General features: G+C 41.8%; 1 protein-coding gene across 1 annotated transcript in view; it reads left to right on the plus strand.

The window, feature by feature from the left end:
* Mekk1 (mitogen-activated protein kinase kinase kinase 4) overlaps positions 1–25,588 on the plus strand; it is a 1,037,736-nt gene that overhangs the window by 441,175 nt on the left and 570,973 nt on the right. The window contains exon 16 of the mRNA XM_071674802.1: positions 12,617–12,781. Within this exon, the coding sequence (XP_071530903.1) occupies positions 12,617–12,781 (165 nt within the window). The remainder of the gene's footprint in view (positions 1–12,616; positions 12,782–25,588) is intronic.

Consider the following 25,588-nt stretch of genomic DNA (forward strand, 5'->3'; position numbering starts at 1 on the left):
GCTTTGCAGAAGATGAAAGCCAGCAAGGCAGCAGGTTTGGATGGTATTGCAGTGGAATTTATTAAAAAAGGGGGTGACCGTATTATTGACTGGTTGGTAAGGTTATTTAATGTATGTATGACTCATGGTGAGGTGCCTGAGGATTGGCGGAATGCGTGTATAGTGCCATTGTACAAAGGCAAAGGGGATAAGAGTGAGTGCTCAAATTACAGAGGTATAAGTTTGTTGAGTATTCCTGGTAACTAACGTAAGGGTAAGAGAGATGTGTGGAAATAAAAAGAGCGTGGTTGAGAGAGCAGAAGAGGGTGTTTTGAAATGGTTTGGGCACATGGAGAGAATGAGTGAGGAAAGATTGACCAAGAGGATATATGTGTCGGAGGTGGAGGGAACGAGGAGAAGTGGGAGACCAAATTGGAGGTGGAAAGATGGAGTGAAAAAGATTTTGTGTGATCGGGGCCTGAACATGCAGGAGGGTGAAAGGAGGGCAAGGAATAGAGTGAATTGGAGCGATGTGGTATACCGGGGTTGACGTGCTGTCAGTGGATTGAATCAGGGCATGTGAAGCATCTGGGGTAAACCATGGAAAGCTGTGTAGGTATGTATATTTGCGTGTGTGGACGTGTATGTATATACATGTGTATGGGGGTGGGTTGGGCCATTTCTTTCATCTGTTTCCTTGCAAATCTGTTTCCTCGCTGTCTCCCGCAAACGCGGGAGACAGCGACAAAGCAAAAAAAAGATATATATATATATATGTGTGTGTGTGTATGTATGACTCATGTTGAGGTGCCTGAGGATTGGCGGAATGCGTGCATAGTGCCATTGTACAAAGGCAAAGGGGATAAGAGTGAGTGCTCAAATTACAGAGAGAGTATCATTAAATTTTAGGGAGAATAAAAGGATGTTTTGGAAGGAAGTAAATAAAGTGCATAAGACAAGGGAACAAATGGGAACTTCAGTGAAGGGCACAAATGGAGAGGTGATAACAAGTAGTGGTGATGTGAGAAGGAGATGGAGTGAGTATTTTGAAGGTTTGTTGAATGTGTTTGATGATAGAGTGGCAGATATAGGGTGTTTTGGTTGAGGTGGTGTGCAAAGTGAGAGGGTTAGGGAAAATGATTTGGTAAACAGAGAAGAGGTAGTAAAAGCTTTGCAGAAGATGAAAGCTGGCAAGGCAGCAGGTTTGGATGGTATTGCAGTGGAATTTATTAAAAAAAGGGGGTGACTATATTGTTGACTGGTTGGTAAGGTTATTTAGTGTATGTATGACTCATGGTGAGGTGCCTGAGGATTGGTGGAATGCTTGCATAGTGCCATTGTACAAAGGCAAAGGGGACAAAGTTGAGTGCTCAAATTACAGAGGTATAAGTCTTTGAGTATTCCTGGGAAATTATATAGGAGGGTATTGATTGAGAGGGTGAAGGCATGTACAGAGCATCAGATTGGGGAAGAGCAGTGTGGTTTCAGAAGCAGTAGAGGATGTGTGGATCAGGAGTTTACTTTGAAGAATGTATGTGAGAAATCCTTAGAAAAGTGAATGGATTTGTATGTAGCATTTATGGATCTGGAGAAGGCATTTTGATAGAGTTGATAGAGATGCTCTGTGGAAGGTACTAAGAATATATGGTGTAGGAGGCAAGTTGTTAGAAGCAGTGAAAAGTTTTTATCGAGGATGTAAGGCATGTGTACGTGTAGGAAGAGAGAAAAGTGACTGGTTCTCAGTGAATGTAGGTTTGCGGCAGGGGTGTGTGATGTCTCCATGGATGTTTAATTTCTTTATGGATGGGGTTGTTAGGGAGGTGAATGCAAGAGTTTTGGAAAGAGGGGCAAGTATGCAGTCTGTTCTGGATGAGAGATCTTGGGAAGTGAGTTGGTTGTTGTTCGCTGATGATACAGCGCTGGTAGCTGATTCATGTAAGAAACTGCATAAGCTGGTGACTGAGTTTGGTAAAGTGTGTGAAAGAAGAAAGTTGAGAGTAAATGTGAATAACAGCAAGGTTATTAGGCACAGTAGTGTTGAGGGTCAAGTCAATTGGGAGGTAAGTTTGAATGGAGAAAAACTGGAGGAAGTGAAGTGTTTTAGATATCTGGGAGTGAATTTGGCAGCAGATGGAACCATGGAAGTGGAAGTGAATCATAGTGTGGGGGAGGGGGCGAAAATTCTTGGAGCGTTGAAGAATGTGTTTAAGTCGAGAACGTTATCTTGGAAAGCAAAAATGGGTATGTTTAAGGAATAGTGGTTCCAACAATGTTGTATGGTTGCGAGGCGTGGGCTGTGGATAGAGTTGTGCGCAGGAGGGTGTATGTGCTGGAAATGAGATGTTTGAGGACAATATGTGGTGTGAGGTGGTTTGATTGAGTAAGTAATGTAAGGGTAAGAGAGATGTGTGGTAATAAAAAGAGTGTGGTTGAGAGAGCAGAAGAGGGTGTTTTGAAATGGTTTGGTCACATGGAGAGAATGAGTGAGGAAAGATTGACCAAGAGGATATATGTGTCAGAGTTGGAGGGACAAGGAGAAGTGGGAAACCAAATTGGAGGTGGAAAGATGGAGTGAAAAAGATTTTGAGTGATCGGGGCCTGAACATGCAGGAGGGTGAAAGGCGTGCAAGGAATAGAGTGAATTGGAACGATGTGGTATACCGGGGTCGACATGCTGTCAGTGGATTGAACCAGGGCATGTGAAGCGTCTGGGTTAAACCATGGAAAGTTCTGTGGGGCCTGGATGTGGAAAGGGAGCTGTGGTTTTGGTGCATTATACATGACAGCTAGAGACTGATTGTGAATGAATGTGGCCTTTGTTGTCTTTTCCTAGCTCTATCTCGCACACATGAGGGGGTGGGGTGGGGGTTATTTCATGTGTGGCGAGATGGCGATGGGAATGGATAGAGGCAGACAATATGAATTATGTACTTTTGTATATATGTATATGTCTCTGTGTGTATATATATATATATATATATATATATATATATATATATATATATATGTATACGTTGAGATGTATAGGTATGTATATATGCGTGTGTTGACGTGTATGTATATACATGTGTATGTGGGTGGGTTGGGCCATTCCTTCGTCTGTTACCTTGCGCTGTCTCGCTAATGTGGGAGACAGCGACAAAACAAAGTAATTGAATAGATAAAATATGTATATATATATATATATATATATATATATATATATATATATATATATATATATATATATATATATAAGTATGTGTATTTTATTTATTTATTTAATATACTTTGTTGCTGTCTCCTGCGTTAGTGAGGTAGTGCAGGGAAACAGAAGAAAGAATGGCCCAACCCACCCTGATACACACGTCCGCACACGCACATGGAGTTACCTATACATCTCGATGTATACATATATATACACTCACAGACATATACATATGTACACATGTACATAATTCATACTGTCTGCCCTTTTCCATTCCGGTCGCCATCCCGCCAAAGAGGAAATAATCCCCTCCCCCTGCATGGGTGCGAGGTAGCGCTAGGAAAAGACAACAACGGCCACATTCGTTGACACTCAGTCTCTAGCTGTAATGGATAATGCACCAAAACCACTGCTGCTGTTCCACATCCAGGCCCCACCAAACTTTCTATGGTTTACCCCAGACACTTCACATGCCCTGGTTCAATCCATTGACAGCACGACGACCCCGGTATACCACATCGTTCCAATTCACTCTATTCCTTGCACGCCTTTCACCCTCCTGCATGTTCAGGTCCCGATCACTCAAAACCTTTTTCACTCCATCTTTCCACCTCCAATTTGGTCTCCCACTTCTCTTCGTTCCCTCCACCTCTGACACATATATCCTCTTGGTCAATCTTTCCTCACTCATTCTCTCTATGTGACCAAACCATTTCAAAACACCTTTTTCTGCTCTCTCAACCACACTCTTTTTATTACCACACATCTCTCTTACCCTATTATTACTTACTCGATTAAACCACCTCGCACCACATATTGTCCTCAAACATCTCATTTCCAGCATATCCACCCTCCTTTGCACAGCTCCATCTTATCTGTAGCCCACGCCTCACAACCATATAACATTGTTGGAACCGCTATTCCCTCAAACATACCCATTTTTGCTTTCCGTGATAATGTTCTCGACTTCCATACATTTTTCAACTGTCCCAGAACTTTTGCTCCCTCCCCCACCCTATGATTCACTAAAAAGAGAGATATACGGAGGTATACGTATGTAAATAGGAGAGATGGCCAGAGAGTGTTATTGGATTACATGTTAATTGATAGGCGCGTGAAAGAGAGACTTTTGGATGTTAATGTGCTGAGGGTTGCAACTGGAGGGATGTCTGATCATTATTTTGTGGAGGTGAAGGTGAAGATTTTTAGAGGTTTTCAGAAAAGAAGAGAGAATGTTGGGGTGAAAAGAGTGGTGAGAGTAAGTGAGCATGGGAAGGAGACTTGTGTGAGGAAGTACCAGGAGAGACTAAGTACAGAATGGAAAAAGGTGAGAACAAAGGAGGTAAGGGGAGGGGGGAGGAATGGGATGTATTTAGGGAAGCAGTGATGACTTGCGCAAAAGATGCTTGTGGCATGAGAAGCGTGGGAGGTGGGCTGATTAGAAAGGGTAGCGAGTAGTGGGATGAAAAAGTAAGATTATTAGTGAAAAAGAAGAGAGAGGCATTTGGACGATTTTTGCATGTAAATAGTGCAAATGAGTGGGAGATGTATAAAAGAAAGAGGCAGGAGGACAAGAGAATGTTGCAAGAGGTGAAAAAGAGTGCAAATGAGAGGTGGGGTGAGAGAGTATCATTAAATTTTAGAATAAAAAGATGTTTTGGAGGGAGGTAAATAAAGTGCGTAAGACAAGGGAGCAAATGGGAACTTCAGTGAAGGGGGCTAATGGGGAGGTGATGACAAGTAGTGGTGATGTGAGAAGGAGATGGAGTGAGTATTTTGAAGGTTTGTTGAATGTGTTTGATGATAGAGTGGCAGATATAGTGTGTTTTGGTCGAGGTGGTGTACAAAATGAGAGGGTTAGGGAAAATGACTTGGTGAACAGAGAAGAGGTAGTAAAAGCTTTGCGGAAGATGAGAGCCAGCAAGGCAGCGGGTTTGGATGGTATTGCAGTGGAATTTATTAAAAAAGGGGGTGACTGTATTGATGACTTGTTGGTAAGGTTATTTAGTGTATGTATGATTCATGGTGAGGTGCCTGAGGATTGGCGGAATGCTTGCATAGTGCCATTGTAGAAAGGCAAAGGGGATAAAAGTGAGTGCTCAAATTACATAGGTGTAAGTTTGTTGAGTATTCCTGGTAAATTATATGGGAGGGTATTGATTGGGAGGGTGAAGGCATGTACAGAGCATCAGATTGGGGAAGAGCAGTGTGGTTTCAGAAGTGGTAGAGGATGTGTGGATCAGGTGTTTGCTTTGAAGAATGTATGTGAGAAATACTTAGAAAAGCAAATGGAAGACATACTTAGAAAAGCAAATGGATTTGTATGCAGCCTTTAGATATGTATATGTGCGTTTGTGGACGTGTATGTATATACATATGTATGTGGGTGTGTGGGTGGATTGGGCCATTCTTTCATCTATATCCTTGAGCTACCCTGCTAACGTGGGAGAGAGCGATAAAGCAAAATAATTAAGGTATGTATATATATATCTTTCTTTCATACTATTCGCCATTTCCCATATCAGCAAGGTAGCATCAACAACAGAAGACTGGGACCCTAAGGGAACATCCCCCCCCTCCTTGTTTTGGGAAAATAAAAAAAAAAAAAACTAGAGGGGAGGATTTCCAGACACCCGCTCCCTCCCCTTTTAGTCGCCTTCTACGACACGCAGTGAATACGTGGGAAGTATTGTTTCTCCCCATTCCCCTGGGATAGGATATATTTTTTAGTATTATTATTTTGCCTTGTTGCTGTCTCCCGCGTTAGTGAGGTAGCGCACGGAAACAGACAAAAGAATGTCCCAACCCACCCACATACACATATATATACATGCACGTCCACACATGCAAATATACATACCTATACATCTGAATGTATACATATATATACACACACAGACATATACATATATACACATGTACATAATTCATACTATCTGCCTTTATTCATTTCCTTCGCCACCCCGCCACACATGAAATAACAACCCCCTACCATGTGCGCGAGATAGCGCTAGGAAAAGACAACGAAGGCCACTTTTGATCACACTCAGTCTCCAGCTGTCATGCAATAATGCACCGAAACCACAGCGCCCTTTCCACATCCAGGCCCCACAGAACTTTCCAAGGTTTACCCCAGATGCTTCACATGCCCTGGTTCAATCCATTGACAGCACATCAGCCCCGGTATACCACATCGTTCCAATTCACTCTATTCCTTGCACGCCTTTCACCCTCCTGTATGTTCAGGCCCCGATCAGTCAAAATCTTTTTCACTCCATCTTTCCACCTCCAATTTGGTCTTCCACCTCTGACACATATCCTCTTGGTCAGTCTTTCCTCACTCACTCTCTCCATGTGACCAAACCATTTCAAAACACCCTCTTCTGCTCTCTCAACCACACTCTTTTTATCACCACACATTTCTCTTACCCTTACAGTACTTATTCGATCAAACCACCTCACACCACATATTGTCCTCAAACATCTCATTTCCATCACATCCACCCTCCTCCGCACAACTCTATCCATAGCCCATGCCTCGCAACCATATAACATTGTTGGAACCACTATTCCTTCAAACATACCCATTTTTGCTTTCCGTGATAATGTTCTTGACTTCCACACATTCTTCAATGCTCCCAGAACTTTTGCCCCCTCCCCCACCCTGTGATTCACTTCCGCTTCCATGGTTCCATCTGCTGCCAAATCCACTCCCAGATATCTAAAACACTTCACTTCCTCCAGTTTTTCTCCATTCAAACTTAACTCCCATTTGACTTGTCCCTCAACCCTACTGTACCTAATAACCTTGCTGTTATTCACATTTACTCTCAGCTTTCTTCGTTCACACACTTTACCAAACTCAGTCACCAGCTTCTGCAGTTTCTCACACAAATCAGCCACCAGCGCTGTATCATCAGCAAACAACAACTGACTCACTTCCCAAGCTCTCTCATCCACAACAGACTGCATACTTGCCCTTCTCTCCAAAACTCTTGCCTTCACCTCCCTAACAACCCCATCCATAAACAAATTAAACAACCATGGAGGAATCACGCACCCATTCCGTAAACCAACATTGACTGAGAACCAATCACTTTCCTCTCTTCCTACACATACACATTCCTTACATCCTCGATAAAAACTTTTCATTGCTTCAAACAACTTACCTCCCACACCATATATTCTTAATACCTTCCACAGAGCATATCTATCAACTCTATCATATGCCTTCTCCAAATCCATAAATGCTACATACTAGTCCATTTGCTTTTCTAAGTATTTCTCACATACATACTTGAAAGCAAACACCTGATCCACACATCCTCTAACACTTCTGAAACCACACTGCTCTTCCCCAGTCTGATGCTCTGTACATGCCTTCACCCTCTCAGTCAATACCCTCCCATATAATTTCCCAGGAATACTCAACAAACTTATACTTCTGTAATTTGAGCACTCACTGTTATCCCCTTTGCCTTTGTACAATGGCACTATGCAAGAATCCTGCCAGTCCTCAGGCACTTAACATGAGTCATACATAGATTAAATAACCTTACCAACCAGTCAACAATACAGTCACCCCCTTTTTTAATAAATTCCACTGCAATACCATCCAATCCCGCTGCCTTGCTGGCTCTCATCTTCTGCAAAGCTTTTACTAACTCTTCTCTATTTACCAAATCATTCTCCCTAACCCTCTCACTTTGCACAGCACCTCAAGCAAAACACCCTACTATATCTGCCACTCTATCATCAAACACATTCAACAAACCTTCAAAATACTCACTCCATCTCCTTCTCACATCACCACTACTTGTTATCACCTCCCCATTAGCCCCCTTCGCTGAAGTTCCCATTTGTTCCCTTATCTTATGCACTTTACTAACCTCTTTCCAAAACATCTTTTTATTCTCCCTAAAATTTAATGATACCCTCACCCCAACTCTCATTTGCCCTCTTCTTTGCCTTCTGCACCTTTTTCTTGACCTCCTGCCTCTTTCTTTTATTCATCTCCCACTCATTTGCATTATTTCCCTGCAAAAATCGTCCAAATGCCTCTCTCTTCTCTTTCGCTAATAATCTTACTTCTTCATCCCACCACTCATTACCCTTTCTAATCTGCCTAGCTCTCATGCTTCTCATGCCACAAGCATCTTTTGCACAAGCCATCACTGCTTACTGAAATACATCCCATTTCTCCCCCACTCCCTTCACGTCCTTTGTTCTCACCTTTTTCCTTTCTGTACTCAGTCTCTCCTGGTACTTCCTCACACAAGTCTCCTTCCCAAGCTCACTTACTCTCACCACTCTCTTCACCCCAACATTCTCTCTTCTTTTCTGAAAACCCCTACAAATCTTCACCTTCGCCTGCAGAAGATGATGATCAGACATCCCTCCAGTTACACCTCTCAGTACATTAACATCCAAAAGTCTCTCTTTCGTGCACCTATGAATTAACACTTAGTCCAATAACGCTCTCTGGCCATCTCTCCTACTTACATAAATATACTTATGTATATCCATCATTTTAAACCAGGTATTCCTAATCAGCAGTCTCTTTTCAGCACATAAATCTACAAGCTCTTCACTGTTTCCATTTACAACACTGAACACCCCATGTACACCAATTATTCCCTCAACTGCCACATTACTCACCTTTGCATTCAAATCACCCATCACTATAACCCAGTCTCATGCATCAAAACTACTAACACACTCACTCAGCCACTCCCAAAACACTTGCCTCTCGTGATCTCTCTTCTCATGCCTAGGTGCATATGCACCAATAATCACCCATCTCTCTCCATCCACATTTCAGTTTTACCAATATCAGTCGAGAGTTTACTCTCTTATACTCTGTCACATACTCCCACCACTCCTGTTTAAGGAGTAGTGCTACTCCTTCCCTTGCTCTTGTCCTCTCACTAACCCCTGACTTTACTCCCAAAACATTCCCAAACCACTCTTCCCCTTTACCCTTGAGCTTCGTTTCACTCAGAGCCAAAACATCCAGGTTCCTTTCCTCAAACATACTACCTATCTCTCCTTTTATCTCATCTTGGTTACATCCAGACGCTTTACATGCCTTGGTTCACTCCATTGACCCCAGTATACCACGTCGTTCCACTTTATTCCTTGCACACTTTTCACCCTCCTTTATGTTCAGGCCAGGATCACTCACAATCTTTTTCACTCCATCCTTCCACCTCCAGTTTGGTCTCCTGCTTCTCCTTGTTCCCTCCACCTCTGACACATATATCCTGTTTGTCAATTTTTCCTCATTCATTCCCTCCATGTGACCAAACAATTTCAAAACACCCTCTTTTGCTCTTTCAACAACACTTTATGTTACCACACATCTCCCTTACCCTTTCATTACTTAATTGATCAAATCACCTCACACCACATGTTATCCTCAAACATCTCATTTCCAACACATCCACCCTCCTCCATACAACCCTATCTATAGCCCATGCCTCTCAACCATATATTATTATTTGAACCAGTGTTCCTTCCAACATACCCATTTTTGCTCTCCAAGATAATGTTCTCTCCTTCCAAACATTCTTCAAAGCTCCCAGAGCCTTTGCCCCCTCCCTCAACTTGTGACTCACTTATGCTTCCATGGTTCCATCTGCTGCTAAGTTCACTCCCAGATATTTAAAACACTTCACTCCTTTCAGTTTTTCTCCATTCAAACTTACCTCCCAGTTAACATGTCCCTCAACCCTACTGAACCTAATAACCTTGCTTTTATTCACATTTACTCTCAACTTTCTCCTTTCACACACTTTACCAAACTCAGTCACCAACTTCTGCAGCTTCTTACCCGATTCATCCACCAGCGTTGTATCATCAATCAACAACTGACTCTCTTCCCAAGCCCTCTCATCCACAACAGACTGCATACTTGCCCCTCCCTCCAAAACTCTCACATTCACCTCTCTAACCATCCCATCCATAATCATATTAAACAACCAAAGGGATATCATGCACCTGTGCTGCAAACCGACATTCACTCGGAACCAATCACTCTCCTTTCTTCCTACCTGTACACATACCTTACATCCTTGGTAATAAATTTTCACTGCTTCTAGCAGCTTACCTCCCACACTATATACTCTTAAAACCTTCCACAAAGCTTGTGTTTCAACTCTATCATATTCTTTCTCCAGATCCATAAATGCTACTTACAAATCCATCTGTTTTTCCAAGTATTCCTCACATACATTTTTAAAAGCAAAAACCTGATCCACACATTATTTACCACTTCTGAAGCCACGTTGCTCTTCCCCAATCTGATGCTCAGAACATACCTTTACTCTCTCAGTCAATACCCTCCCATATAATTTCCCAGGAATACTCAGCAAACTTATGCCTCTGTAATTTGAACCCTCACCTTTATCATCTTTGCCTTTGTACAGTTTCACTATGCATGCATTCCGCCAATCCTCAGGCACTCCACCAGTATCCATACATACATTGAACATCCTTACCAACCAATCATTAACACAATCACCCCCTTTTTTGATAAATTCCACTGCAATACCATCCAAACCCACCACTGTGCTGGCTTTCATCTTCCACAAAGCTTTCACTACCTCTTCTCTTTTTATTAAACCATTCTCCCTGACCCTCTTACTTCACACACCACCCCAACCAAAACACCCTATATCTGCCAATCTATCATCAAACACATTCAACAAACCTTCAGAATACTCACTTCATCTCCTTCTCACTTCACTACTTGTTATTGCCTCATTTGCCTCCTTCACTGATGTTTCCATTTGTTCTTTTGTCTTTCACACATTTTTTGTCTCCTTCCATATATCATTTTTACTCTTGAAATTTAATGATACTCTCTCACCCCACTCTCATTTACCCTCTTTTTCACCTCTTGCACCTTTCTCTTGACCTCCTGCTTCTTTCTTATATACATCTCTGAGTCATTTGCTCTAGTTCCCTGCAAAAATCATCCAAATGCCTCTCTCTTCTCTTTCACTTCTTCATCCCACCACTCACTACTCTTTCTAATCTCCCCACCTCCCACCTTGTTCATGCCACATGTATCTTTTGTGTATGCCATCGCTGCTTCCCTAAATACATCCCCTTCCTCCCCTACTCCCCTCATGTCATTTGCTCTCACATTTTGCCATTCTACATTCAATCTCTCTTGGCACTTCCTCAAACAAGTCTCCTTTCCAAGCTCACTTACTTCCACCACTCTCTTCTCCCCAACATCCTCTCCTCTGAAAACCTCTACCAATGGTCACCTTCACCTCCACAAGATAGTGATCAGACATTCCTTCAGTTGCACCTCTCAGCACATTAACATCCACAAGTCTCTCTTTTACACGCCTATCAATTAACATGTAATCCAACAATGCCCTTTGACCATCCCTCCTACTCACATACGTATACTTATGTATATCTCTCTTTTTAAACCAGGTATTCCCAATCACTAGTCCTTTTTCAGCTCAAATCCACAAACTCTTGACCATTTCCATTTACAACATTGAACACCCCATGTATACCAATTATAGCCTCAACTGCCACATTATTCACCTTCGCATTCATATCACCCATCACTATAACCAGGTCTCGTGCATCAAAGCAGTAACGCACTCACTCAGCTGCTCCCAAAACACTTGCCTCTCATGATCTTTCTTCTCCTGGCTAGGTGCATAGGCACTAGTAATCACCTGTCTCTCTTAGTTTTACCCACCACATCAATCTAGAATTTACTTTCTTACACTCTATTATATACTCCCACAACCCCTGCTTCAAGAGTAGTGCTGCTCCTTCCTTTGCTCTTGTCCTCTCACCAACCGCTGACTTTACTCCCAAGACATTCCCAAACCACTCATCCCCTTTACCCTTGAGCTTTGTTTCACTCAGATCCAAAACATCCAGGTTCCTTTCCACAAACATACTACCTATCTCTCCTTTCTTGTCATCTTGGTTACGTCCACACACATTCAGGCACCCCACTCTGAGCCCTCGAGGAGGATGAGCACTCCTCGCATGACTCCTTCTTCTGTATCCCCTTTTAGAAATTTAAATATATATGTTTATTCTCATTCTTGTTCAAGTTGCACGCCGATAGTTGATCTAGCAAAAAGTGTCAAAGTCCATTATTCTTTTGTAAACTGCCATAATTCATTAGAGTTAGTAGAAAAAATAATGAAATTTATTGTGATTGGAGGTAAATAGTAAAGAACAAATTATGATCTTTTTAAAGAAATTTTATTTTAGGATACATCTGTTGATACTTTATTCACATTAGTTAAATTTTATTCAAGAGGGCTCATACATGTTCACTGACATTACTGTAATTGTGACAGAAGATTATGCACCTAAGATATCTTTGTATCCCTGATACTGTCAACCTTGACATGAAGAAAGCCGATGTACAGGTTTTGTTTAGAATATATTAATTTATTTCAGAGAGAGGCACTTGAATTGTGTAAGAGTCTTCTGCAAAACATCAGGCAGGTTGAGAATATAACTGATCTTGAGCTAGCCACTCCAGACGTAGAGGATTTGGAACGTCGTCAGCTCCATCTTGTCACCCGTGATGTTGTTCATCAGTACTTCATGTTTGGTTTTGAGGTATTGTAATACTTTTGTTTCTTTATGTCATATGTATGATCATTAATGAAAAAAAAGCCTTCTGGAAAATCAGAAATAGAGAGGAAATAGAGAAGAGAGAAGAGCCTTCCTTATCACCACCTCCCTTGCTTATTTGCAAATAGAAAAAAAGGGAGGTTAAGAAAAACTTAAGTATAGTTTTCACCTCCACATTTCCTCCTCTTCCTTCCTCCTTCCATGTCAGATCTCTCTAAATTTAATGATCTATAATGAAAGAGAAAGGGAAAGAAAAATTGAGAAGGCAGGAAGTTATGAAAAACAAAAGAGAGATGGGTAGGTGTATGGTTTTTGTTGGGAGATGTTTGAACTAATATGATAGCTTAGTTTGATTAGACAGAAAGTAAGACCAGCACATCAAACACAGATGGTTAGACCTAATGGAGGGAGCACACACGTGGGAATACATTATGCAGAAATATTTGAATTTCTCGCGATATTCAAATCCTGTGCTAAGTTTCTGCCGTAGCTGGCTTTGCATTGTTACCCTATAACATATATCATTGTTGAAAAAGTGATTTTTGAAGGAATAGATGAAAATAAAGAATTTATTTCACTGGATAGTGAGTGCCAGCCCAGTGAACTGAGTGGGAGATCGTGCCATCAGGATAGAATTTTCTTTACCTTTGTCTTCCATCGTTTTAGCTAAAGGTGGATGAAATGGTACACTGTGTCTTTAGTGAAACGTTAATCAAAGTGAGGAAGAATAACCTTTGGCAATGCTCTACTGCAGGTAAGCAGTAAAACTGATACAGCCTGAAGAGCCAAGACACTGGTATCTATAACAGGTATTTCTCAGTAACCATAAATGAGAAGCCATCAGGAAGACAGTTATGATGAATGAATTGTGTTAGATAACCATATGAGAAGAAATGTAAAGTGAACACCTAGAGGAAACCTCCCTAAGGGAATGAAGGAGCAGAAGAAAGAGGGATAATTGATTCACTGGTGAGAAAGGAGGGGATATAATTATGGTGAGATACTAAATGAAAGACGAAAGAATCTATATACCAGGGAAACTAGGTAGTTGTGCAGTGATCGGTCACTGCCTGGAAGTTGTTGTCCTGTTTGACTTCTGTGGTTGGAAAACTGATGGAGGCCATCATTCAGGATGGAATTATAGGCCATTCGGAGGACCACCACTTAATAAACAGTTCTCATCGTGGTTTTTGATAAGGTCGCTGATGTCTGGCAAATCTGCTTGATTTCTTTTATGATATAATCAGCATGTATGATGAAGGTGTAGCAGTTGGTGTTATCTGTATAGACTTTTGGAAAGCTTTCGATGGGGTTTCAATTAAAGATTGCTGGCAAAAATTGAGTCACATGGGGTTGTACTTCAGTAGATAGGAAATTGGTTGAATGGCCTTAGGCAGACAGTGGAGATTTGTGGTCAAACCTCGGAACGGTTAGATGTGATGGTCGGAGTGCCACAAGTATTAGTCTTGGTACCGGTCCTCTTTCTCATATATGTTGGTGATACTGATAGTGGGCTGTGGTGCAGGATATCATGGTTTGCTGGTGATACAAAGTCTACAAATAAAGTAGATACCTTGGTAGGTCGGAACATTTAGGTAGAAACATTAGGAAGAAGTAGTAGGTAGGAACATTACATAGTAGTAGTCAGTATGAACATTAGGTAGGAGCCTCTGCATATGCTGCGCTAGGGTTGCCCTCTACCAGTGCCCTGTTACGTGTGAGGCACTAAAGGCTGAGAAGCAGCACTTGAAGTCTTTAATCATGGAGACCCCCTTAAGAGAGTTACAGATGGAACAGGTATCAAAGATGTATATAAATGGTATTTTTTTTATACGTATTTATCATCTCTCACATTAGGGAGGTAGCATCAAGAGCAGATAACTTAGCCTTAGAAGGAAAAATTCTCACTTGGTTCCTTCTGTTGGACAGCATATGTATACACATTTTTTATTTTTCTATTTTATTTTTTATTATACTTTGATGCTGTCTCCCGCATTAGTGAGGTAGCACAAGGAAACATACAAAAGAATGGCCCAACCCACCCACATACACATGTACATACATAAATGCCCACACATGCACATATACATACGTATACATTTCAACATATACTTACATATGCATACACAGACATATACCTATATACACATGTACATATTCATACATGCTGCCTTCATCCATTCCTGCCGACCCCGCCACTTGTACATATTTTTTTATTTATTTTTTATCATACTTTCTCACTGTCTCCCGCATTAGCAAGGTAGCGGAAAGAAACAGACGAAAGAATGGCCCAACCCACCCACATTTACATGTATATATATATACACGTCCACACATGCACATATACATACCTATACATCTCAACATATACATATATATATACACACTCAGACATATACATGTATACACATGTACATAATTCATACTGTCTGCCCTTATTCTTTCCTGTCGCCACCCCACCACACATGGAATGACAACCCCCTCAACCCGCATGTACGCAAGGTACCACTAGGAAAAGGCAACAAGGGCCACATTCGTTCACACTCAGTCTCTATCTGTCATGTATAATGCACTGAAACCACAGCTCCCTTTCCACATCCAGGCCCCACAGAACTTTCCAAGGTTTACCCCAGACGCTTCGCATGCCCTGGTTCAATCTGTTGACAGCATGTCGACCCCAGTATACCACATTGTTCTAATTCACTCTATTCCTTGCATGCCTTTCACCCTCCTGCATGTTCAAGCCCCAATCACTCAAAATCCAATTCACTCCATCTTTCCACCTCCAATTTGGTCTCCTACTTCTCCTCGTTCCCTCCACCTCTGACACATATATCCTCTTAGTCAATCTTTCCTCACTCATTCTCTCCATGTGAACAAACCATTTCAAAACACCCTCTTCTGCTCTCTCAATCACACACTTTTTCTTACCACACATCTCTCTTACCCTTTCATTACTTACTTGATCAAACCACCTCACACCATATATTGTCCTCCAACATCTCATTTCCAACATAACCACACTCGTACAAAGTAAATATATGCTTTGCTTTCTCGCTGTCTCCCACATTAGCGAGGTAGCGCAAGGAAACAGACCAAAGAATGGCCCAACCCACCCACATACACATGTATATACATACACATCCACACACGCAAATATACATATCTATACATCTCAACATATACATGTATATACACACACAGACATATACATATATACACGTGTACATAATTCATACTGTCTGCCTTTATTCATTCCCATCGCCACCCCGCCTCACATGTAATAACAACCCCCTCCCATTCATGTGTGCGAGGTAGTGCTAGCAAAAGACAACAAAGGCCCCATTCGTTCACACTGAGTGTCTAGCTGTCATGTAATAATGCACTGAAACCACAGCTCCCTTTCCACATCCAGGCCCCACAGAACTTTCCATGGTTTACCCCAGACACTTCACATGCCGTGGTTCAATCCATTGACAACACGTCGGCCCCAGTATACTACATCGTTCCAATTCACTCTATTCCTTGCACGCCTTTCACCCTCCTGCATGTTCAGGACCCGATCACTCAAATTTTTTTTCACTCCATCTTTCCACCTCCAATTTGGTCTCCCACTTCTCCTCGTTCCCTCCACCTCTGACACATATATCCTCTTGGTCAATCTTTCCCCACTCATTCTCTACATGTGACCGAACCATTTCAAAACACCCTCTTCTGCTCTCTCACCCACACTCTTTTTATTACCACACATCTCTATTACCCTATTATTACTTACTCAATCAAACCACCTCACACCACATATTGTCCTTAAACATCTCATTTCCAGCACATTCACCCTCCTGCGCACAACTCTATCCATAGCCCACGCCTCGCAACCATACAACATTATTGGAACCACTATTCCTTCAAACATACCCATTTTTGCTTCCCGAGATAATGTTCTCGACTTCCACACATTCTTCAACGCTCCCAGAATTTTCACCCCCTCCCCACCCTATTATTCACTTCCACTTCCATGGTTCTATCTGCTGCCAAATCCACTCCCAGATATCTAAAACACTTCACTTCCTCCAGTTTTTCTCCATTCAAGCTTACCTATATATATATATATATATATATATATATATATATATATATATATATATATATAGGATCAAGTCAATTGTCAGGTGGGTTTGAGTGAAGGGCTGGAGGAAGTGGAGTGTTTTGGATGTCTGGGAGTGGATCTGGCGGCGGATGGAACCATGGAAGCGGAGGTGAATCGTGGGGTGGGGGAGGGGGTGAAAATCCTGGGAGCCTTGAAGAATGTTTGGAAGTCGAGAACATTATATCGGAGAACAAAAATGGGTATGTTTGAAGGAATAGTGGTTCCAACAATGTTGTATGGTTGCAAGGCGTGGGCTATGGATAGAGTTGTGCACAGGAGGGTTAATGTGCTGGAAAAGAGATGTTTGAGGACAATATGTGGTGTGAGGTGGTTTGATCGAGTAAGTAATGTAAGGGTAAGAGAGATGTGTGGAAAAAAAAAAGTGTGGTTGAGAGAGCAGAAGAGGGTGTTTTGAAATGGTTTGGTCACATGGAGAGAATGAGTGAGAAAAGATTGACCAAGAGGATATGTGTGTCAGAGTTGGAGGGAACGAGAAGTGGGAGACCAAATTGGAGGTGGGAGGATGGAGTGAAGGAGATTCTGGGTGGTCGGGGCCTGAACATGCAAGACGGTGAAAGGCATGCAAGGAATAAAGTGAATTGGAACGATGTGGTATACCGGGGTCGACGTGCTGTCAACGGATTGAACCAAGGCATGTGAAGTGTCTGGAGTAAACCATGGAAAGTTCTGTGGGGCCTGGATGTGGAAAAGGGAGCTGTGGTTTCGGTGCATTATTACATGACAGCTTGAGACTGAGTGTGAATGAATGTGGCCTTTGTTGTCTTTTCCTAGCGCTACCATGCACACATGAGGGGGGAGGGGGATGTTATTCCATGTGTGGTGAGGTGGCGATGGGTATATATATATATATATATATATATATATATATATATATATATATATATATATATATGTATTTTTTTTTTTTTTTTTTTTGCTTTGTCGCTGTCTCCCGCGTTTGCGAGGTAGCGCAAGGAAACAGACGAAAGAAATGGCCCAACCCACCCCCATACACATGTACATACATACGTCCACACACGCAAATATACATACCTACACAGCTTTCCATGGTTTACCCCAGACGCTTCACATGCCTTGATTCAATCCACTGACAGCACGTCAACCCCGGTATACCACATCGCTCCAATTCACTCTATTCCTTGCCCTCCTTTCACCCTCCTGCATGTTCAGGCCCCGATCACACAAAATCTTTTTCACTCCATCTTTCCACCTCCAATTTGGTCTCCCTCTTCTCCTCGTTCCCTCCACCTCCGACACATATATCCTCTTGGTCAATCTTTCCTCACTCATTCTCTCCATGTGCCCAAACCACTTCAAAACACCCTCTTCTGCTCTCTCAACCACGCTCTTTTTATTTCCACACATCTCTCTTACCCTTACGTTACCTACTCGATCAAACCACCTCACACCACACATTGTCCTCAAACATCTCATTTCCAGCACATCCATCCTCCTGCGCACAACTCTATCCATAGCCCACGCCTCGCAACCATACAACATTGTTGGAACCACTATTCCTTCAAACATACCCATTTTTGCTTTCCGAGATAATGTTCTCGACTTCCACACATTCTTCAAGGATCCCAGGATTTTCGCCCCCTCCCCCACCCTATGATCCACTTCCGCTTCCATGGTTCCATCCGCTGCCAGATCCACTCCCAGATATCTAAAACACTTTACTTCCTCCAGTTTTTCACCATTCAAACTTACCTCCCAATTGACTTGACCCTCAACCCTACTGTACCTAATAACCTTGCTCTTATTCACATTTACTCTTTAACTTTCTTCTTCCACACACTTTACCAAACTCAGTCACCAGCTTCTGCAGTTTCTCACATGAATCAGCCACCAGCGCTGTATCATCAGCGAACAACAACTGACTCACTTCCCAAGCTCTCTCATCCCCAACAGACTTCATACTTGCCCCTCTTTCCAAAACTCTTGCATTCACCTCCCTAACAACCCCATCCATAAACAAATTAAACAACCATGGAGACATCACACACCCCTGCCGCAAACCTACATTCACTGAGAACCAATCACTTTCCTCTCTTCCTACACGTACACATGCCTTACATCCTCGATAAAAACTTTTCACTGCTTCTAACAACTTGCCTCCCACACCATATATTCTTAATACCTTCCACAGAGCATCTTTATCAACTCTACCATATGCCTTCTCCAGATCCATAAATGCTACATACAAATCCATTTGCTTTTCTAAGTATTTCTCACATACATTCTTCAAAGCAAACACCTGATCCACACATCCTCTATATATATATATATATATATATATATATATATATATATATATATATATATATATATATCCCTGGGTATAGGGGAGAAAGAATACTTCCCACGTATTCCCTGCGTGTCGTAGAAGGCGACTAAAAGGGGAGGGAACGTGGGCTGGAAATCCTCCCCTCTCTATTTTTTTTTAATTTTCCAAAAGAAGGAACAGAGAAGGGGGCGAGATGAGGATATTCCCTCAAAGGCCCAGTCCTCTGTTCTTAATGCTACCTCGCTAAAGCGAGAAATGGCGAATAGTTTGAAAGAAAAAGATATATATATATATAAATATATATATATATATATATATATATATATATATATATATATATATATATATATATATATATATATATATATATAATGAGAGTTGGGGTGAGACAGTATCATTAAATTTTAGGGAGAATAAAAAGATGTTCTGGAAGGAGGTAAATAAAGTGCGTAAGACAAGGGAGCAAACGGGAACTTCAGTGAAGGGCGCAAATGGGGAGGTGATAACAAGTAGTGGTGATGTGAGAAGGAGATGGAGTGAGTATTTTGAAGGTTTGTTGAATGTGTTTGATGATAGAGTGGCAGATATAGGGTGTTTTGGTCGAGGTGGTGTGCAAAGTGAGAGGGTTAGGGAAAATGATTTGGTAAACAGAGAAGAGGTAGTAAAAGCTTTGCGGAAGATGAAAGCCGGTAAGGCAGCAGTTTTGGATGGTAATGCAGTGGAATTTATTAAAAAAGGGGATGACTGTATTATTGACTGGTTGGTAAGATTATTTAATGTATGTATGACTCATGGTGAGGTGCCTGAGGATTGGCGGAATGCGTGCATAGTGCCATTGTACAAAGGCAAAGGGGATAAGAGTGAGTGCTCAAATTACAGAGGTATAAGTTTGTTGAGTATTCCTGGTAATTATATGGGAGGGTATTGATTGAGAGGGTGAAGGCATGTACAGAGCATCAGATTGGGGAAGAGCAGTGTGGTTTCAGAAGTGGTAGAGGATGGTGTTTTAGATCAGGTGTTTGCTTTGAAGAATGTATGTGAGAAATACTTAGAAAAGCAAATGGATTTGTATGTAGCATTTATGGATCTGGAGAAGGCATATGATAGAGTTGATAGAGATGCTCTGTGGAAGGTATTAAGAATATATGGTGTGGGAGGCAAGTTGTTAGAAGCAGTGAAAAGTTTTTATCGAGGATGTAAGGCATGTGTACGTGTAGGAAGAGAGGAAAGTGATTGGTTCTCAGTGAATGTAGGTTTGCGGCAGGGGTGTGTGATGTCGCCATGGTTGTTTAATTTGTTTATGGATGGGGTTGTTAGGGAGGTGAATGCAAGAGTTTTGGAAAGAGGGGCAAGTATGAAGTCTGTTGGGGATAAGAGAGCTTGGGAAGTGAGTCAGTTGTTGTTCGCTGATGATACAGCGCTGGTGGCTGATTCATGTGAGAAACTGCAGAAGCTGGTGACTGAGTTTAGTAAAGTGTGTGAAAGAAGAAAGTTAAGAGTAAATGTGAATAAGAGCAAGGTAATTAGGTACAGTAGGGTTGAGGGTCAAGTCAATTGGGAGGTGAGTTTGAATGGAGAAAAACTGGAGGAAGTAAAGTGTTTTAGATATCTGGGAGTGGATCTGGCAGCGGATGGAACCATGGAAGCGGAAGTGGATCATAGGGTGGGGGAGGGGGCGAAAATCCTGGGAGGCTTGAAGAATGTGTGGAAGTCGAGAACATTATCTCGGAAAGCAAAAATGGGTATGTTTGAAGGAATAGTGGTTCCAACAATGTTGTATGGTTGCGAGGCGTGGGCTATGGGTAGAGTTGTGCGCAGGAGGATGGATGTGCTGGAAATGAGATGTTTGAGGACAATGTGTGGTGTGAGGTGGTTTGATCGAGTAAGTAACTTAAGGGTAAGAGAGATGTGTGGAAATAAAAAGAGCGTGGTTGAGAGAGAAGAAAAGGGTGTTTTGAAATGGTTTGTGCACATGGAGAGAATGAGTGAGGAGAGATTGACCAAGAGGATATATGTGTTGGAGGTGGAGGGAACGAGGAGAAGTGGGAGACCAAATTGGAGGTGGAAAGATGGAGTGAAAAAGATTTTGTGTGATCGAGGCCTGAACATGCATGAGGGTGAAAGGAGGGCAAGGAATAGAGTGAATTGGATCGATGTGGTATACTGGGGTTGACGTGCTGTCATGGATTGAATCAGGGCATGTGAAGCGTCCGGGGTAAACCATAGAAAGCTGTGTAGGTATTGTATATTTGCGTGTGTGGACGTATGTATATACATGTGTATGGGGGGGTTGGGCCATTTCTTTCGTCTGTTTCCTTGCGCTACCTCGCAAACGCGGGAGACAGCGACAAAGTAAAAAAAAAAAAAATATATATATATATATATATATATATATATATATATATATATATATATATATATATATATATATATTTTTTTTTTTTTTATACTTTGTCACTGTCTTCCGTGTTTGCGAGGTAGCGCAAGGAAACAGACGAAAGAAATGGCCCAACCCCCCCATACACGTACATACATACGTCCACACACGCAAATATACATACCTACACAGCTTTCCATGGTTTACCCCAGACGCTTCACATGCCTTGATTCAATCCACTGACAGCACGTCAACCCCGGTATACCACATCGCTCCAATTCACTCTATTCCTTGCCCTCCTTTCACCCTCCTGCATGTTCAGGCCCCGATCACACAAAATCTTTTTCACTCCATCTTTCCACCTCCAATTTGGTCTCCCTCTTCTCCTCGTTCCCTCCACCTCCGACACATATATCCTCTTGGTCAATCTTTCCTCACTCATTCTCTCCATGTGCCCAAACCACTTCAAAACACCCTCTTCTGCTCTCTCAACCACGCTCTTTTTATTTCCACACATCTCTCTTACCCTTACGTTACTCACTCGATCAAACCACCTCACACCACACATTGTCCTCAAACATCTCATTTCCAGCACATCCATCCTCCTGCGCACAACTCTATCCATAGCCCACGCCTCGCAACCATACAACATTGTTGGAACCACTATTCCTTCAAACATACCCATTTTTGCTTTCCGAGATAATGTTCTCGACTTCCACACATTCTTCAAGGCCCCAGAATTTTCGCCCCCTCCCCCACCCTATGATCCACTTCCGCTTCCATGGTTCCATCCGCTGCCAGATCCACTCCCAGATATCTATAACACTTCACTTCCTCCAGTTTTCTCCATTCAAACTCACCTCCCAATTGACTTGACCCTCAACCCTACTGTACCTAATACCCTTGCTCTTATTCACATTTACTCTTAACTTTCTTCTTCCACACACTTTACCAAACTCAGTCACCAGCTTCTGCAGTTTCTCACATGAATCAGCCACCAGCGCTGTATCATCAGCGTACAACAACTGACTCACTTCCCAAGCTCTCTCATCCCCAACAGACTTCATACTTGCCCCTCTTTCCAAAACTCTTGCATTTACCTCCCTAACAACCCCATCCATAAACAAATTAAACAACCATGGAGACATCACACACCCCTGCCGCAAACCTACATTCACTGAGAACCAATCACTTTCCTCTCTTCCTACACGTACACATGCCTTACATCCTCGATAAAAACTTTTCACTGCTTCTAACAACTTGCCTCCCACACCATATATTCTTAATACCTTCCACAGAGCATCTCTATCAACTCTATCATATGCCTTCTCCAGATCCATAAATGCTACATACAAATCCATTTGCTTTTCTAAGTATATATATATATATATATATATATATATATATATATATATATATATATATATATATATATATATATATATATATATATCTTTCTTTTCTTTCATACTATTCGCCATTTCCCGCATTAGCGAGGTAGCCTTAAGAACAGAGGACTGGGCCTTTTTGGGAAATCCTCCCCTCTCAATTTTTTTTTTTTCCAAAAGAGGGAAGGAAATATATATATATATATATATATATATATATATATATATATATATATATATATATAGGGAGGGTTAGGGAGGATGATTTGGTAAACAGAGAAGAGGAAGTAAAAGCTTTGCGGGAGATGAAAGCTGGCAAGGCAGGGGGTTTGGATGGTATTGCAGTGGAATTTATTAAAAAAGGGGGTGACTGTATTGTTGTCTGGTTGGTAAGGTCATTTAATCTATGTATGATTCATGGTGAGGTACCTGAGGATTGGCGGAATGCATGCATAGTGCCATTGTACAAAGGCAAAGGGGATAAAGGTGAGTGCTCAAATTACAGAGGTATAAGTTTGTTGAGTATTCCTGGGAAATTATATGGGAGGGTATTGATTGAGAGGGGTGAAGGCATGTACAGAGCATCAGATTGGGGAAGAGGAGAGTGGTTTCAGAAGTGGTAGAGGATGTGTGGATCAGGTGTTTGCTTTGAAGAATATGTGTGAGAAATACTTAGAAAAGCAAATGGATTTGTATGTAGCATTTATGGATCTGGAGAAGGCATATGATAGAGTTGATAGAGATGCTCTGTGGAAGGCATTAAGAATATATGGTGTGGGAGGGAAGTTGTTAGAAGCAGGGAAAAGTTTTTATCGAGGATCTAAGGCATGTGTATGTGTAGGAAGAGAGGAAAGTGAATGGTTCTCGGTGAATGTAGGTTTGCGGCAGGGGTGTATGATGTTTCCATGGTTGTTTAATTTGTTTATGGATGGGGTTGTTAGGGAGGTGAATGGAAGAGTTTTGGAAAGAGGGGCAAGTATCCAGTTTGTTGTGGATGAGAGAGCTTGTGAAGTTAGTCAGTTGTTGTTTGCTGATGATACAGCGCTGGTGGCTGATTCATGTGAAAAACTGCAGAAGCTGGTGACTGAGTTTGGTAAAGTGTGTGAAAGAAGAAAGTTGCGAGTAGGTGTGAATAAGAGCAAGGTTATTAGGTACAGTAGGGTTGAGGGTCAAGTCAATTGGGAGATAAGTTTGAATGGAGAAAAACTGGAGGAAGTGAAGTGTTTTAGATATCTGGGAGTGTATTTGGCAGGGGATGGAACCATGGAAGCAGAAGTGAATCATAGGGTGGGGAAGGGGGCGAAAATGCTGGGAGCCTTGAAGAAAGTGTGGAAGTCGAGAAAATTATCTCGGAAAGCTAAAATGGGTATGTTTGAAGGAATAGTGATTCCAACAATGTTGTATGGTTGCGAGGCATGGGCTATGGATAGAGTTGTGCGCAGGAGGGTGGCTGTTCTGGAAATGAGATGTTTGAGGACGATATGTGGTGTGAGGTCGTTTGATTGAGTAAGTAATGTAAGGGTAAGAGAGATGTGTGGTAATAAAAAGAGTGTGGCTGAGAGAGCAGAAGAGGGTGTTTTGAAATGGTTTGGTCACATGGAGAGAATGAGTGAGGAAAGACCGACCAAGAGGATATATGTGTCGGAGGTGGAGGGAACAAGGAGAAGTGGGAGACAAAATTGGAGGTGGAAAAATGGAGTAAAAAAGATTTTGAGTGATCGGGGCCTGAACATGCAAGAGGGTGAAAGGTGTGCTAGGAATAGAGTGAATTGGAACGATATGGTATACCGGGGTTGACATGCTGTCAATGGATTGAAACAGGGCATGTGAAGCGTCTGGGGTAAACCATGGAAAGTTCTGTGGTGCCTGGATGTGGAAAGGGAGCTGTGGTTTCGGTGCATTATTACATGACAGCTAGAGACTGAATGTGAACGAATGGGGCCTTTGTTGTCTTCTTAGCACTACCTCGCACACACGAGGCGGGACAGGGTTGTTATTTCTTGTGTGGCGAGGTGGCGATGGGAATGAGTAAAGGCAGACAGTATGAATTATGTACATGTGTATATATGTATATGTCTGTGTGTGTATATATATGTATACGTTGAGATGTATAGGTATATTTGTGTGTGTGGACGTGTATGTATATACATGTGTATGTCGGTGGGTTGGGCCATTCTTTTGTCTGTTTCCTTGCGCTATCTCGCTAATGCGGTTGAAAGCAACAAAGCAAAATAATAATATATTTTATTTATTTATTAAACTTTGTCGCTGTCTCCCGCATTAGCGAGGTAGCGCAAGGAAACAGATAAAAGAATGGCCTAACCCACCTACATACACGTGCATTTACATACATGTCCACACACGCACATATACATACCTATACATCTCAACGTATACATATATATACACACACAGACATATATTATTATTTATATTTTTCATTTCTGAAATGAAAAATGAAAAATATAAATAATAATATACGTCTGTGTGTGTATATATATGTATACGTTGAGATGTATAGGTATGTATATGTGCGTGTGTGGACATGTATGTAAATGCATGTGTATGTAGG

This window comes from Panulirus ornatus, chromosome 20 (genome assembly GCF_036320965.1).
Source record: "Panulirus ornatus isolate Po-2019 chromosome 20, ASM3632096v1, whole genome shotgun sequence".
In the NCBI taxonomy this organism is placed as follows: domain Eukaryota; kingdom Metazoa; phylum Arthropoda; class Malacostraca; order Decapoda; family Palinuridae; genus Panulirus; species Panulirus ornatus.